Below are 16111 nucleotides of genomic sequence, written 5' to 3'. Positions count from 1 at the left end.
TTTTTTAAGGGATTTTTTTGGGTTTTTTTGGGATTTTTTTATTTTTTAGGGACTGATTTTTTTAGGGATATTTTTGTGGGAATTTTTTTATTTTTATAGGAATTTTTTAGGGATTGTTTAGGGATTTTTATAGATTTATTTTAGGGATTTTTTAGGGATCTTTTAGGGATTTTTAGGGATTTTTTAGGGCCTTTTTGATTTTGATTTTTTTGGGGATTTTTTAGGGATTTTTTTGGATTTTTTTAGGGATTTTTTGGGTTTTTTTAGGGGATTTTTAAGAATTTTTTAGGGAAATTTTAGAAATTTTTAAGGGATTTTTTTGGGTTTTTTGGGATTTTTTTGGGGGGATTTTTAGAGATTTTTTTGGATTTTTTAGGGATTTTTTAGGGATCTTTTAAGGGATATTTTAAAATTCTTTTAGGAATTTTTTTGGATTTTTAAGGGATTTTTTTTTATTTCTTAAGGGATTTTTAAAATTTATTTTTTAGGTGTTTATTGGATTTTTTTAGGGATTTTTTAAGGATTTTTTTAGGGATTTTTTTTAGGGATTTTTGGGAGATTTTATTTTTTAGGGATTTTTTAAAATTTCTTTTTCTTTTCTTATTTTTTGGAGATTTTTTTGGAGGGTTTTTATTTTTTTTTGGGGGGGGAGAATTTTTGGGAATATTTTGGGATTTTTTAGGGATTCTTTAATAATTATTTTGGGGATTTTTTTTGGGGGGGTTTTAAAATCTTTTTAGGATTTTTGCCCAAAACTCCCACTTTTCCCCCCCAAATTCCCATTTTTCCCCCCAAAATTCCCATTTCCCCCCAAATTTCCCATTTTTTTCCCAAAATTCTCATTTTCCCCCCAAATTTCCCATTTTTCCCCCCAAAATTCCCATTTTCCCTCCAAAATCCCCATTTTTTCCCCAAAACTCCCATTTCCCTCCAAAATTCCCATTTTTTCCTCCCCAAATTCCCATTTCCCCCCAAATTCCCCATTTTTTCCCCAGATTCCCAATTTTCCTCCTGAAATTCCCAATTTTCCTCCTGAAATTCCCTTTTTCCCCCCAAATCCTATTTTCCCCCCTGAAATTCCCATTTTCCCCCTAAAATTCCCTTTTTTTCCCCAGAATTCTCTTTTTTCCCCACAAAATTCCCATTTTCTCTCCAAAATCCCGATTTTCCTCCTGAATTTCCCATTTTCCCCCCAAATTTCCCATTTTCCCCCCAAAATTCCCTTTTTTTCCCCAAAATTCTCATTTTTCCCCTAAAATTCCCATTTTCCCTCCAAAATCCCCATTTTTTTCCCCAAATTCCAATTTTTTTCCCCAAATTCCCATTTTCCCTCCAAAATCCCAATTTTTTCCCCAAAACTCCCATTTCCCTCCAAAATTCCCATTTCCCCTCCAAAATTCCGTTTTTTTCCAGAAACTCCCATTTTCCCCCTAAAATTCCCATTTTTTCCCCAAAACTCCCATTTTTCCCCCCAAAATTCCCCATTTTTTCCTCCTAAATTCTGATTTTTCCCCCGGAATTTCCCCTTTTTCCCAAAATCCGGGTTTTTCCCCCCATCCCAGTTACCTGCAGAGCTGGAAGAAGACGCTGCTGGTGGTGTCCCACGACCAGGGGTTCCTGGACGACGTCTGCACCGACATCATCCACCTGGACAGCCAAAAACTGCATTATTACAGGGGCAACTACAGTGAGATTGGGGCTAAAAACCGGGAAATTGGGAAAAATGGGAAAAAAATTGAAAAAATGGGAAAAAACGGTGAAAAAATGACAAAAATCGGCCAAAAAATGGGAATAAAATGGGGAAAAATGGGAATAAAATGGGGCAAATGGGGAAATGGGAGCTGATCCACCTGGACAGCCAAAAACTGCATTACTACAGGGGGAACTACAGTGAGATTGGGGCAAAAAACCGGGAAATTGGGAAAATTGGGGAAAAAATTGAAAAAATGGGAAAAAACGGTGAAAAAATGACGAAAATCGGCCGAAAAATGGGAATAAAATGGGGGAAATGGGGTAATGGGAGCTGATCCACCTGGACAGCCAAAAACTGCATTATTACAGGGGGAATTACAGTGAGATTGGGGCAAAAAACCGGGAAATTGGGAAAAATGGGAAAAAACGGGAAAAAACGGTGAAAAAATGACGAAAATCGGCCAAAAAATGGGGGAAAAATGGGGGAAAATGGGAATAAAATGGGGAAAATGGGGAAATGGGAGCTGATCCACCTGGACAGCCAAAAACTGCATTACTACAGGGGGAATTACAGTGAGATTGGGGCAAAAAAACGGGAAATTGGGAAAAATGGAAAAAAAATGGAAAAAATGGGAAAAAACGGTGAAAAAATGACAAAAATCGGCCAAAAAATGGGAATAAAATGGGGGAAAATGGGAAATGGGGCTGATCCAGCTGGAGAGGCAGGAACTGCAATGGTCCAGGGGAATTACAGTGAGATTTGGGGCAAAAAATGGGGAAATTGGGAAAAATGGGGAAAAATGGGAAAAAACGGTGAAAAAATGACAAAAATCGGCCAAAAAATGGGGATAAAATGGGGAAAATGGGAAATGGGGCTGATCCAGCTGGAGAGGCAGGAACTGCAATGGTACAGGGGAATTACAGTGAGATTTGGGGTAAAAAATGGGGAAATTGGGAAAAAATGGGAAAAAAACGGGAAAAAACGGTGAAAAAATGATGAAAATCGGCCAAAAAATGGAAATAAAATGGGCAATGGGAGCTGATCCAGCTGGACAGCCAAAAACTGCATTACTACAGGGGGAACTACAGTGAGATTGGGGCAAAAAAACGGGAAATTGGGAAAAATGGGAAAAAAATGGAAAAAATGGGAAAAAACAGTGAAAAAATGACGAAAATCGGCCAAAAAATGGGGAATAAAATGGGGGAAAATGGGAAATGGGGCTGATCCACCTGGACAGCCAAAAACTGCATTATTACAGGGGGAACTACAGTGAGATTGGGGCAAAAAAACGGGAAATTGGGAAAAATGGGGAAAAATGGGAAAAAACGGTGAAAAAATGACAAAAATTGGGGAAAAATGGGGGAAAATTGGAAGAGGAATCTGGGAATTTGGGGAATTTTGGGTGGAAAAATTGGGAAAAAATAAGGGAGGGAAATGGGGGGAAAAAGGAGTGAAAAATGTGAATGGGAATGGGGGAAAATTGGGGAAAATTGGGGAAATTTGGGAATGGGAAAAAAGGGAAAATGGGGGTGGAAATTTGGGGAAAATTGGGGGAAAATTGGGGGAAATTGGGAATGGGAAAAATGGGGTGAAAAATGGGGGGAAATTGGAAAAAATGGGGAATGGGAACAGGGGGAAAATGGGGGGAAAATTGGGGAAAATTGGGGAAAATTGGGAATGGGAAGAGGGGAAAAAGGTGAAAAAGGGATAAAAAAGGTGAAAAAGGGATAAAAAAGGGGATGGGAATTGGGGGAAAATTGGGAAAAAATGGGGAGGAAAAATTGGAAATAAAGGAGAAAAGAAATGAGGAATGGAAGGGAAAAATTGGGAATTTTGGGAGCAAATAAACAAAAAAAAGGAAAATGGGAATGGAGGGGTCGGAAACGGCCCCAAAATTCCCAGAAATTCTGGAAAATTGCTGAAAATTGCCCAAAATTTCCCATTTTCAGTGACTTTTAAGAAGATGTACCAGCAGAAGCAGAAGGAGCTGCTGAAACAATTTGAGAAACAGGAGAAGAAACTGAGGGACCTCAAAGCCGGGGGAAAATCGACCAAACAGGCGGTGAGGGCTCCAAAAATAACAAAAAAACCCCAAAATTCTGCCCAAAAAATGAGAAAATTTTAAAAAAAACCAAAATTCCCTCGCAAAAAATGAGAAAATCCTGAAAAAAAACCAAAATTCCCTCACAAAAAATAAGAAAATCATGAAAAAAACCCAAATTCCCCTCACAAAAAAATAACAAAATTTAAAAAAAAACCAAAGTCCCCTCACAAAAAATCATAAAATTAAAAAAAAAATCCAAAATATCTCCTAAAAAATGAGAAAATCGTGAAAAAAAACCACCAAAATCCCCTCACAAAAATATCACAAAATGCTCAAAAAACCCAAAATCCCCTCACAAAAATATCACAAAATTTTCAGAAAACCCCAAATATCCCCCCCAAAAACTGAGAAAATCCTGAAAAAAAAAACACCAAAATCCCCTCACAAAAATATCACAAAATGCTCAAAAAAACCCAAAATCCCCTCACAAAAAAAATCACAAAATGCTCAAAAAACCCCAAAATTCCGCCCAAAAAATCAGAAAATTAAAAAAACCCAGAATATCCCCTAAAAAATTAGAAAATCCTGAAAAAAAACCACCAAAATCCCCTCACAAAAAATCACAAAATTTTCAAAAAACCTCCAAAATCCCCAAACAAAAAAAAAATCACAAAACTTTTAAAAAAACCCCAAAATCTCCTCACAAAAAATCATAAAATTTAAAAAAAATACCCCAAAATCCCCCCAAAAAATGAGAAAATCCTAAAAAACCCCAAAATCCCCTCACAAAAAATCACAAAATCCTGAAAAAACCCCAAAGTCCCCTCATAAAAAAATCACAAAATGCTCAAAAAAAAAACCCCAAAATCCCCTCACAAAAATACCACAAAATCCTCAAAAAAACCCAAAACTTGCCCCAAAACTCCCAGTAAAAAACCCCAAATTCCCTAAAATTCGCCCAAAAAACCCAAATTTTCCCGAATTTCCCTGAATTTGCCCCAAATCCCCACAGGAGAAGCAGATGAAGGAGGCCCTGACCCTCCCACAATCCCAGGAAAAAACCTCAAAAAAATTCCAAATTTGCCCCAAAAAACCCCCAAAAAACCCCCAAAAATCCCCCCAAAAAACCCCAAAAATCCCAAATTCCCAGAAAATCATAGAAAAACCCCAAATTCCCCTGAATTTCCCCCAAATCCCTGCAGGAGAAGCAGACCAAGGAGGCCCTGACCCACAAGCAGCAGAAACAAAACCCCAAAACTCCCCTCACGAAATCCCCTCAAAAACCCCCAAAAAATCTCAAAAAATCCCCAAAAAACCCTAAAAAACCCTAAAACTCCCAGTAAAGAACCCAAATTCCCTGAAATTCCCCCCAAAACCCCCAAATTTTCCCGAATTTCCCTGAATTTGCCCCAAATCCCCACAGGAGAAGCAGATGAAGGAGGCCCTGACCCTCCCACAATCCCAGGAAAAAACCTCAAAAAAATTCCAAATTTGCCCCAAAAAAACCCCAAAAAAAACCCCAAAAAAACCCCAAAAAAACCAAAAAAATCCCCAAAAATCCCCAAATTTTCCCAAATCTCCCTGATTTTCCCCCAAATCCTGCAGGAGAAGCAGACCAAGGAGGCCCTGACCCGCAAGCAGCAGAAAGAAAACCCCAAAACTCCCCTCACGAAATCCCCTCAAAAACCCCCAAAAAATCTCAAAAAATCCCAAAAAAACCCCCAAAAAAACCCCAAAATAAAACCCAAAAAACCCAAAAAACCCAAATTTGCCAAATCTCCCTGATTTTCCCCCAAATCTCCCCAAATCCCCACAGGAGAAGCAGATGAAGGAAGCCCCGACCCTCCCAAAATCCCAGCAAAAAAACTCAAAAAAACCCCAAAAAACCCCAAAAAAACCCCAAAAAACCCCAGAAAAACCAAAAAAACCCCCAAATTTTCCCAAATCTCCCTGAATTTCCCCCAAATCCCCACAGGAGAAGCAGACCAAGGAGGCCCTGACCCGCAAGCAGCAGAAAGAAAACCCCAAAACCCCCTCACAAAATCCCCTCATAAACCCCCAAAAAACCTCAAAAAATCCCCCTAAAAAACCCCAAAAAACCCCAAAAAAAGCCTAAAAATCCCCAAACACCCCAAATTCCCAGAAAATAGTAGAAAAATCCCAAAACCGCCTGAATTTCCCCCAGATCTCCCCAGGAGAATCAGATGAAGGAGGCCCTGACCCTCACACAATCTCAGTAAAAAAACTCAAAAAAAATTCCAAAATTGCCCAAAAAAACCCCCAAAAAACCCAAAAAAACCCAAAAAAACCCCAAAAAACCCCAAATTTTCCCAAATCTCCCTGATTTTGCCCCAAATCTCCCCAAATCCCCACAGGAGAAGCAGATGAAGGAAGCCCCGACCCTCCCAAAATCCCAGTAAAAAAAACTCAAAAAAACCCAAAAAAACCCCAAAAAAACCCCAAAAAACCAAAAAAACACCCCAAATTTTCCCAAATTTTCCCAAAACCACCTGATTTTGCCCCAAATCCTGCAGGAGAAGCAGACCAAGGAGGCCCTGACCCGCAAGCAGCAGAAATGCCGGCGCCGGGCGCCCTCGGAGGACGCGGCCGAGGCCCCGGAGCTGCTGCGGCGGCCCCGGGAATATTCCGTGCGCTTCACCTTCCCCAACCCGCCCCCTCTCAGCCCCCCCGTGCTCGGCCTGCACGGTGAGACCCCAAACTCCACATTTTGGGGTGATTTCGGGAGGTTTTGGGGTTTTTTACGGGGTTTTTTTGGGGTTTTTGGGCGATTTTTGGGGGTTTTTTCCGCCATTTTGGGGCCGTTTTGAAGGAGGGTTCAGGGCAGGTTTGGGATTGGTTTGGGGGAGATTCGTGAGGTACTTTTGGCAGATTTTTGGGTGGGTTTCAATGGATTTGGGGTTTTTGGAGGTTGGAGGGTGATTTCCAGTGGTTTTGGGGTAGTTTTGGGGGCATTTCTGGGGTTTTTGGGGCATTTCTGGGGTTTTTGGGGGGTTTCAGGCCCTCTCAGGCCCGGGAATATTCCGTGCGCTTCACCTTCCCCAACCCGCCCCCTCTCAGCCCCCCCGTGCTCGGCCTGCACGGTGAGACCCCAAACTCCACATTTTGGGGTGATTTCGGGAGGTTTTGGGGTTTTTTACGGCGTTTTTTTGGGGTTTTTGGGCGATTTTTGGGGGTTTTTTCCGCCATTTTGGGGCCGTTTTGAAGGAGGGTTCAGGGCAGGTTTGGGATTGGTTTGGGGGAGATTCGTGAGGTACTTTTGGCAGATTTTTGGGTGGGTTTCAATGGATTTGGGGTTTTTGGAGGTTGGAGGGTGATTTCCAGTGGTTTTGGGGTAGTTTTGGGGGCATTTCTGGGGTTTTTGGGGCATTTCTGGGGTTTTTGGGGGGTTTCAGGCCCTCTCAGGCCCGGGAATATTCCGTGCGCTTCACCTTCCCCAACCCGCCCCCTCTCAGCCCCCCCGTGCTCGGCCTGCACGGTGAGACCCCAAACTCCACATTTTGGGGTGATTTCGGGAGGTTTTGGGGTTTTTTACGGCGTTTTTTTGGGGTTTTCGGGCGATTTTTGGGGGTTTTTTTCCGCCATTTTGGGGCCATTCTGAAGGAGGGTTCAGGGCAGGTTTGGGATTGGTTTGGGGGAGATTCGTGAGGGACTTTTGGCAGACTTTTGGGTGGGTTTCAATAGATTTGGGGTTTTTGAAGGTTGGAGGACGATTTGGGGTGGTTTTGGGGTAGTTTTGGGGGCATTTCTGGGGTTTTTGGGGGATTTCTGGGGTTTTTGGGGGGTTTCGGGCCTCTCAGGCCCGGAATATTCCGTGCGCTTCACCTTCCCCAACCCGCCCCCTCTCAGCCCCCCCGTGCTCGGCCTGCACGGTGAGACCCCAAATTCACCGTTTTGGGGAAATTTTGGGGGAATTTGGGTTTTTTTACGGCGTTTTTTTGGGGTTTTCGGGCAATTTTTGGGGGTTTTTTTCCACCATTTTGGGGCCATTTCGAAGGAGGGTTCAGGGCAGGTTCGGAGCGGTTTGAGGGGGATTTGTGAGGGACTTTTGGCAGATTTTTGGGTGGGTTTCAATGGATTTGGGGTTTTTGGAGGTTGGAGGGTGATTTCCAGTGGTTTTGGGGTGGTTTTTGGGGGATTTCTGGGGTTTTTGGGGGATTTCTGGGGTTTTTGAGGGGTTTCGGGCCTCTCAGGCCCAGGAATATTCCGTGCGCTTCACCTTCCCCAACCCGCCCCCTCTCAGCCCCCCCGTGCTCGGCCTGCACGGTGAGACCCCAAACTCCACATTTTGGGGTGATTTCGGGAGGTTCTGGGGTTTTTTACGGCGTTTTTTTGGGGTTTTTGGGCGATTTTTGGGGGCTTTTTTCCGCCATTTTGGGGGCGCTTCGAAGGAGGGTTCGGGCAGGTTTGGAGTGGTGTGGGGGGGATTTGTGAGGGACTTTTGGCAGATTTTTGGGTGGGTTTCAATGGATTTGGGGTTTTTGGAGGTTGGAGGGTGATTTCAGGTGGTTTTGGGGGTGGTTTTTGGGGTTTTGGGGCATTTCTGGGGTTTTTGGGGGTTTCGGGCCTCTCAGGCCCAGGAATATTCCGTGCGCTTCACCTTCCCCAACCCGCCCCCTCTCAGCCCCCCCGTGCTCGGCCTGCACGGTGAGACCCCAAATTCACCGTTTTGGGGAAATTTTGGGGGAATTTGGGGTTTTTTACGGCCTTTTTTTGGGGTTTTCAGGCGATTTTTGGGGGTTTTTTCCGCCATTTTGGGGCCGTTTCGAAGGAGGGTTCAGGGCAGGTTCGGAGCGGTTTGGGGGGGATTTGTGAGGGACTTTCGGCAGATTTTTGGGTGGGTTTCAATGGATTTGGGGTTTTTGGAGGTTGGAGGGTGATTTCCAGTGGTTTTGGGGTGGTTTTTGGGGGATTTCTGGGGTTTTTGGGGGATTTCTGGGATTTTTGGGGGGTTTCGGGCCTGTCAGGCCCAGGAATATTCCGTGCGCTTCACCTTCCCCAACCCGCCCCCTCTCAGCCCCCCCGTGCTCGGCCTGCACGGTGAGACCCCAAACTCCACATTTTGGGGTGATTTCGGGAGGTTTTGGGGTTTTTTACGGTGTTTTTTTGGGGTTTTTGGGCGATTTTTGGGGGTTTTTTTCCGCCATTTTGGGGCCATTTCGAAGGAGGGTTCAGGGCAGGTTTGGGATTGGTTTGGGGGGGATTTGTGAGGTACTTTTGGCAGATTTTTGGGTGGGTTTCAATGGATTTGGGGTTTTTGGAGGTTGGAGGATGATTTGGGGTGGTTTTGGGGTAGTTTTGGGGGCATTTCTGGGGTTTTTGGGGGATTTCTGGGGTTTTTTGGGGGTTTCGGGCCTCTCAGGCCCGGGAATATTCCGTGCGCTTCACCTTCCCCAACCCGCCCCCTCTCAGCCCCCCCGTGCTCGGCCTGCACGGTGAGACCCCAAACTCCACATTTTGGGGTGATTTCGGGAGGTTTTGGGGTTTTTTACGGTGTTTTTTTGGGGTTTTCGGGCGATTTTTGGGGGTTTTTTTCCGCCATTTTGGGGCCCTTTCGAAGGAGGGTTTGGGCAGGTTTGGGGGGGATTTGTGAGGGACTTTTGGCAGATTTTTGGGTGGGTTTCAATGGATTTGGGGTTTTTGGAGGTTGGAGGGTGATTTCCAGTGGTTTTGGGGTGGTTTTTATGGGATTTCTGGCGTTTTTGGGGCGTTTTTGGGGCATTTTTGGGGTTTTTTTCCGCCATTTTGGGGCCGTTTCGAAGGATGTTTGAGGAGGCTTCAGGGCAGGTTTGGGGGGGATTTGTGAGGAACTTTTGGCAGATTTTTGGGTGGGTTTCAATGGATTTGGGGTGGTTTGGAGGTTTGAGGGTGATTTGGGGGATTTGATGGGAATTTGGGGTTTTTAATGGGGTTTTTTTGGGGTGATTTTGGGTGGTTTTGGGGGTTTTTTTCTATAATTTTTGGGGGATTTTAGGTGGGGTTTGGGGAGGTTTCGGGGGCTTTTTTGGGGATTTTTGGGGAGATTTTTGGGGGGAATTCAGTGAATTTGGGGTGGTTTGGGGATTTCGGGGAGATTTGGGGTGGTTTTGGGAGGATCTGGGCAGTTTTGGAGGGGATTTTGGGAGGATTTGGGGTGGTTTCAAGGGGATTTTTGGGGTTGGGGGGATTTCAGGGGGATGCCCCCCCCAAAAAAAATTCTGAATTTTCCCCAAAAAAAATCCCAAATTTCTCCCCCAAACCCAGGGGTGGATTTTGGCTACGAGGGTCAGGAGCTGCTGTTCCGGAACCTGGACTTTGGCATCGACATGGAATCCCGAGGTGGGACCCCAAAAACGGCCCCAAAACCCCAAAAACGGCGCCAAAACGGCCCCAAAACCTGCCCAAAAACGGCCCCAAAACCTGCCCAAAAACTGCCCCAAAAATCCATAAAACGGCCCCAAAACCACCCCAAAAATGGCCCCAAAACCCCCAAAACAGCCCCAAAACAAGCTCCAAAAAACGGCCCTAAAAACGGCCCCAAAATGGTCCAAAAACCCCAAAAACGGCCCCAAAACTGAAAACCAGCCCCAAAGCCCAAAAAACAGCCCCAAAAATTGCCCCAAAATCCCCAAAAATTGCCCCAAAACGGCCCCAAAACCTCCTGGGGTGGGGTTGGGGGAACCCTCCCTGACTGGGAACCCCCAATCCCCCCCAAATTTTCCCCAAAATTTCCCCAAAATTTCCCAAATTTTCCCCAATTTCTCCCCAAATTTTCCCAGATTTTCCCCAAAATTTCCCAAATTTCCCCAAATTTCTGCAGTTTGCATCGTGGGCCCCAATGGGGTTGGGAAGAGCACCCTGCTGCAGCTGCTGACCGGGGCCCTGACACCGGTACGGGGCAAAAATGGGGGAAAAAAACCAAAAATGGAAAAGGGAGCTGAAAACATGGAAAATGAGCCCAAAAATGGGGGGAAAACATAAAAAAAATGGGAAAAGGGATCAAAAAATGGGGGGAAAAACCCCACAAAAAATGGGAAAATGGGACAAGACAATGGAATTTGGGGGGGTGGGCGGAAAATGGGGGGAAAACCCCAAAAAATGGGAAAAGGGTTAAAAAATGGGGTTGGGGACCAAAAAATGGGGGGGGAAAAAACCCACAAAAAATGGGAGAAGGGACCAAAAAAATGGGGAAAAAAGCCCCAAAAATGGGGGGAAAGAATCCCAAAAATTGGTGGAAAAAGGCCAAAAATGAGGGGGGGAAATATTCCCAAAAATTGGGGGGAAATCGCCCAAAATGGGGAAAAATATTCCCAAAAAAGGGAGGGAAAATTTCTTTTAAAAATGGGGGAAATTCCCCGCAAAATGAGGGAAAAAATCCCCCCAAAAATTGGGGGGAAAGGACCCAAAAATGGGGGAATTTGCCCCAAAATTTGGGGTTTTTTAACCCTTTCCATCCCAATTCCTCCGCAGCTCCGGGGGCAGATGAGGCGCAACCACCGGCTGGTAAAGGGGCGGGGCCAAAGGGGGCGGGGCATTGAGGGGCGTGGTCGGAATAAGAGGGGAAGGGGCGGGGCTTAAGTGGGTGTGGTTGGAGGTGTGGCCTCGCATGCAAACAGAAAGGGGTGTGGTCACCAAGGGGGTGTGGCCTCATGATAAAGGGCGTGGCATCGCCTGGATGGGCGTGGCCACTCCTGAAGCTGAAATTGGGGTGGGGAAGGGGGTGATGGATGTGGGCGTGGCCAGTGGGCGTGGCCACGACCCCGCCCTCCTTCCCCAGCAGAATGGGGGCGTTCAGAAGTGGGGTGGGCGTGGCTCATCCGGAGTGGGCAGGGCCGCTCTGGGGTGGGTGTTGCCGGTCAGTGATGGGTGGGCGTGGCCTGTGGGCGTGTCCCAGGCCCCGCCCACAGAAGGTGGGGGTCTTTAACCAGCACTGAGGGATGGGGGTGTGTTTGTCAGTGGGTGTGTCCTGTCCCTGACCCCGCCCCTTTCCCCGCCCCCTGCAGAAGGTGGGGTTCTTTAACCAGCACTGAGGGGTGTGTGTTTATCAGTGGGTGTGGCCTGTCCCTGACCCCACCCCTCGCCCCGCCCCCTGCAGAAGGTGGGGTTCTTTAACCAGCACTGAGGGGTGTGTGTTTATCAGTGGGTGTGTCCTGTCCCTGACCCCGCCCCTTTCCCCGCCCCCTGCAGAAGGTGGGGTTCTTTAACCAGCAGGGAGGGATGGATGTGGTTTATTGTGGGTGTGGCCTGTCCCTGACCCCGCCCCTCGCCCCGCCCACAGAAGGTGGGGTTCTCTAACCAGCAGTGATGGATAGGTGTGGCAGTGGGTGTGGCCTGTCCCTGACCCCGCCCCTTTCCCCGCCCACAGAAGGTGGGGTTCTTTAACCAGCAGGGAGGGGTGTGTGTCTGTCAGTGGGCGTGTCCTATCGCTGACCCCGCCCCTTTCCCCGCCCCCTGCAGAAGGTGGGGTTCTTTAACCAGCAGGGAGGGATGGATGCGGTTCATTGTGGGTGTGGCCTGGCCCTGACCCCGCCCCTCGCCCCGCCCACAGAAGGTGGGGTTCTTTAACCAGCAGTGATGGGTAGGTGTGTCAGTGGGTGTGGCCTGTCCCTGACCCCGCCCCTTTCCCCGCCCCCTGCAGAAGGTGGGGTTCTTTAACCAGCACTGAGGGATGGGTGTGGCAGCTCTGTGGTGGGTGTGGCCTGTCCCTGACCCCGCCCCTTTCCCCGCCCACAGAAGGTGGGGTTCTTTAACCAGCAGGCGGCCGAGCAGCTGCGCCTGGAGGAGACGGCGGCCGAGTTCCTGCAGCGCAGCTTCAACCTCCCCCACCAGGAGGCGCGCAGGTGCCTGGGCCGCTTCGGCCTCGAGGGCCACGCCCACACCCTGCAGATCGCCAAGCTCTCGGGTGGGCGGGGCCAGCAGCCCGCGGGGCGGGGCCTAAACATGGGGGGGTGCGGCTGGGAACCGGGTGGGCGTGGTTATGATCTGGGGAGTGTGGGGAGGGCGTGGCTAATGCCTGCGAGGTCGTGGCTAGTGGCAGAGAGGGCGTGGCTAGTGCTTGGGAGGGCGTGGCTAGTGAGTGACAGGGTGTGGCTAGGATGTAGAGGGCGTGGGGAATTGGGTGGGGGGCGTGGCTCGTGTCTGGAGGGCGTGGCTTTGACTTGGAAGGGTGTAGCTATTGTCTGGAGGGCGTGGCTAGCACTTCAGAGGGCGTGGTTGGCACCTGGAGGGTTTGTGGAGGGATGTGGTGGGCGTGGCCAGTACCTAGGTGGGCGTGGCTTTGACTTGGAAGGGTGTGGCTTGTACGTTGGTGGGGTGGGGAGGGCGTGGCAGGCACCTGGGTGGGCGTGGCCAGTGTTTGGGCAGGTGTGCTTAGTGCCTGGGGGTGTAGCTTGTGTCTGGGGGCGTGGTCGGCACCAGGGAGGGCGTGGCCTGTGTCTAAGCCCCGCCCCTTTCTCAGGTGGGCAGAAGGCCCGGGTGGTGTTTGCTGAACTCTCCTGCCGGGAACCGGATGTGCTGATCCTGGTGAGGGGGCGGGGCCTAAAGGGGGCGGGGCCTGAAGGGGGCGGGGCCAGGCGTGACCTCACCTGTGTGACCCCTTGACCCCAGGACGAGCCCACCAACAACCTGGACATCGAATCCATCGACGCCTTGGCCGACGCCATCAACGAGTACAAAGGAGGTGGGGCCTGGGCGGGGCCGGGGCTGGGTGGGTGGGGCCACAGCAATGATGTCACGCCTAAAAATGGGGAGAGGGATCACAAAAAATGGGGAGAGGGAGCCCCAAAAAATGAAGGGGAAAATGTGAATTGGTGGGAGGAGAAAATTGCCAAAAAATTAGGGAGGGGGAGGCCCAAAAATGGAGCCAAAATGCCCCAAAGAATGGATCAAAAATGCCCCAGAAATGCCCCAAAAAACGGATAAAAATATCCCAAAAACGAATCAAAAATGGATGCAAAACGCCCCAAATATGAATCGAAAATAACCCAAAGATGGATCAAAAATACCCTAAAAATGGATAAAAAACGCCTGAAAAATTCTCTAAAACCCACCCCAAAACATGACCCGTTGTGATGACGTCACTGTGACGTCACTGTGACGTCACAGCGGTGATCGTGGTCAGCCATGGCTGATCACCGAGACCCAACTGTGTGTGGGAAAATACCCCAAAAACAGACCCAAAATGCCCCAAAAACTGCCCCAAAACGCCCCAAAAACTGCCCCAAAACCACCCCTAAATGTGACCCATGGTGATGACGTCACTCTGACATCACTGTGACGTCACAGCGGTGATCGTGGTCAGCCATGACGCCCGGCTCATCACCGAGACCAACTGCCAGCTGTGGGTGGGGAAATGCCCCAAAACCAGACCCAAATCCCCCCCAAAACCGTCCCAAAACCCCCCAAAAACTGCCCAAAAACCGCCCCTAAATGTGACCCGCGGTGATGACGTCACTCTGACATCACTGTGACGTCACAGCGGTGATCGTGGTCAGCCACGACGCCCGGCTGATCACCGAGACCAACTGCCAGCTGTGGGTGGTGGAGGAGCAGGGCCTGAGCCAGATCGACGGCGACTTCGACGACTACAAAAGGGAGGTGCTGGAGGCCCTGGGCGAGGTCGTGGTGCACCGGCCTCGGGAGTGACCACAAGAGTGACCACGGTGACCACAAGAGTGACCACAGTGAGCACGGTGACCACAAGAGTGACCACAGTGACCACAGTGACCACAGTGACCGCTGGAGTTGCTGCAGTTACCGGCAGTGACCAGCAGAGGGCGCAGGGGGGCAAAGAGAGAGAAATAAACGGTGGTGGAGCAATGGTGGAGTGGGCGTGGTCATTGTGGGCGTGGTCAGTATGGGTGTGGTCAACTGGCATCGTCATTGTGGGTGTGAACAATGGGCGTGGTCAGAATGGGTGTGGCCAATGTGAACGTGGTCGGTGTGGGCGTGGTCAATGGGTGTGGTCAGTGTGGGCGTGGTCATGGTGTGGTCAGTGTGGGTGTGATCGTTGTGGGTGTGGCCTGTGTGGGTGTGGTCACTGGGGAGTGGTTGGTGTGGGTGCGACTGTTGTGGGTGTGGCCAGTGTGGGTGTGGCCTTTTGGAGTGTGGTCAATACACGTGGTCAGTGTGGGTGTGGTCAGCAGGAAGTGCTCATTGTGGGTGTGGCCGGTGTGAGTTGTCATTGTGGGCGTGGTCAGTGTGGGCGTGGTCAATGGGCGTGGTCAGTGTGGGTATGGTCAGAGGGGAGTGGTCACTGTGGGTATGGTCAATGGGCGTGTCTAGTAGGGGTGTGGTCATAATGGGTGTGGTGAATGGGTGTGGTCAGTGTGGGTGTGGCCACTGATTGTGGTCAATGGGCGTGGTCAGTGTGGGCGTGGCCATTGTGGGCGTGGTCAGTTTTGTGACATCCCTGCCCCCTCCCCAGGGTTCCTGGAGTGACCAAATGACCCCAGATGACCCCAGTGTGACCCCGGATGACCCCGCCCCTCCCCCCCACACGCCACTCTCTCATTTCCGGGGTTTCTCCCCAAACTTTATTAATTAAATGTACAAAATATACAAAAGGAGGAGGAAGGGGGGGGGGGGAGGGGGGGGGGGTTTTGTTTTTGCCCCTCCCCCCACACCCCCCCCCACCCCCCCCCGGCCAAAGTTTTCACAGAAAACAGCGTCCGGCGCGGCCCCTCCCCCACCCACACCCCCTGGCCCCTCCCCCACCCCCCGGCCCCTCCCCCACCCCCCCCCCAAAGGCGGCGGCGGCGGCGGCAGAGTGGGGGAGGGGCGGCGGCTGCGAGCTGAGAGGGGGGGAGGGGAGGAATTGGTGGGGGTGGGGGAGGGGAAATCTCCCCACCCCCCCTCCCCCATCCCCCATCCCCCCCCCCACACAAAATGGGGCAGAGCTGGAGCCGGTGGGGGGAGGGGTGGTGGTGATGAATAAATAATTAATAATGGGTGATTAATGATTGCTAATGGCCCCGCCCCCCTCCCCTCCCAGGGGGTGACGTCACCGTTTGGGGGAGGGGTCCAGCCCCGCCCCGCAAAGGGGGAGGGGCACCCCTATGGGAGGGGGGGGAGGGGAGGCCCTAAGGGGGGGATTTGGGTCTTGAAAATTGAAGGTTTGAAGGTTTTGACCCAAAATTCAAAAAAATTGTTGAGCCCTGAGGGTGCCAAAACCCCCCAAAAATGAAAAATTTTGACCCCAAAATGAGAATTTTGCCCCAAAAATGAAAAATTTTGCACCCAAAATGAAAAATTTTGACCCCAAAATGAAAATTTTTGCCCCAAAAATGAGAATTTTTGCCCCAAAAATGAGAATTTCTGCCCCTGGGGTGACGTTTTTCCCCCAGAATTGAAGGGTTTTTGCCCCAAATTTGAGATTT

General features: G+C 49.5%; 1 protein-coding gene across 1 annotated transcript in view; it reads left to right on the top strand.

Moving 5' to 3' along the window:
• ABCF1 (ATP binding cassette subfamily F member 1) overlaps window positions 1-14530 on the top strand; it is a 37019-nt gene extending 22489 nt beyond the window's left edge. Inside the window, exons 14-23 of the mRNA XM_077191063.1 lie at window positions 1563-1687; window positions 3643-3755; window positions 6272-6443; window positions 9999-10073; window positions 10555-10625; window positions 11205-11237; window positions 12468-12636; window positions 13192-13256; window positions 13341-13413; window positions 14212-14530. Coding sequence (XP_077047178.1) covers window positions 1563-1687; window positions 3643-3755; window positions 6272-6443; window positions 9999-10073; window positions 10555-10625; window positions 11205-11237; window positions 12468-12636; window positions 13192-13256; window positions 13341-13413; window positions 14212-14378 — 1063 coding nt within the window. The 3' untranslated portion in view covers window positions 14379-14530. The remainder of the gene's footprint in view (window positions 1-1562; window positions 1688-3642; window positions 3756-6271; window positions 6444-9998; window positions 10074-10554; window positions 10626-11204; window positions 11238-12467; window positions 12637-13191; window positions 13257-13340; window positions 13414-14211) is intronic.
• The last annotated feature ends 1581 nt before the right edge of the window (window positions 14531-16111 follow it).

The sequence above is a fragment of the Agelaius phoeniceus genome, chromosome 27, assembly GCF_051311805.1.
Source record: "Agelaius phoeniceus isolate bAgePho1 chromosome 27, bAgePho1.hap1, whole genome shotgun sequence".
Taxonomy (NCBI): domain Eukaryota; kingdom Metazoa; phylum Chordata; class Aves; order Passeriformes; family Icteridae; genus Agelaius; species Agelaius phoeniceus.
The sequence above is the reverse complement of the archived record's forward strand: the minus strand, read 5'-3'. Positions and strand labels throughout refer to the sequence as shown.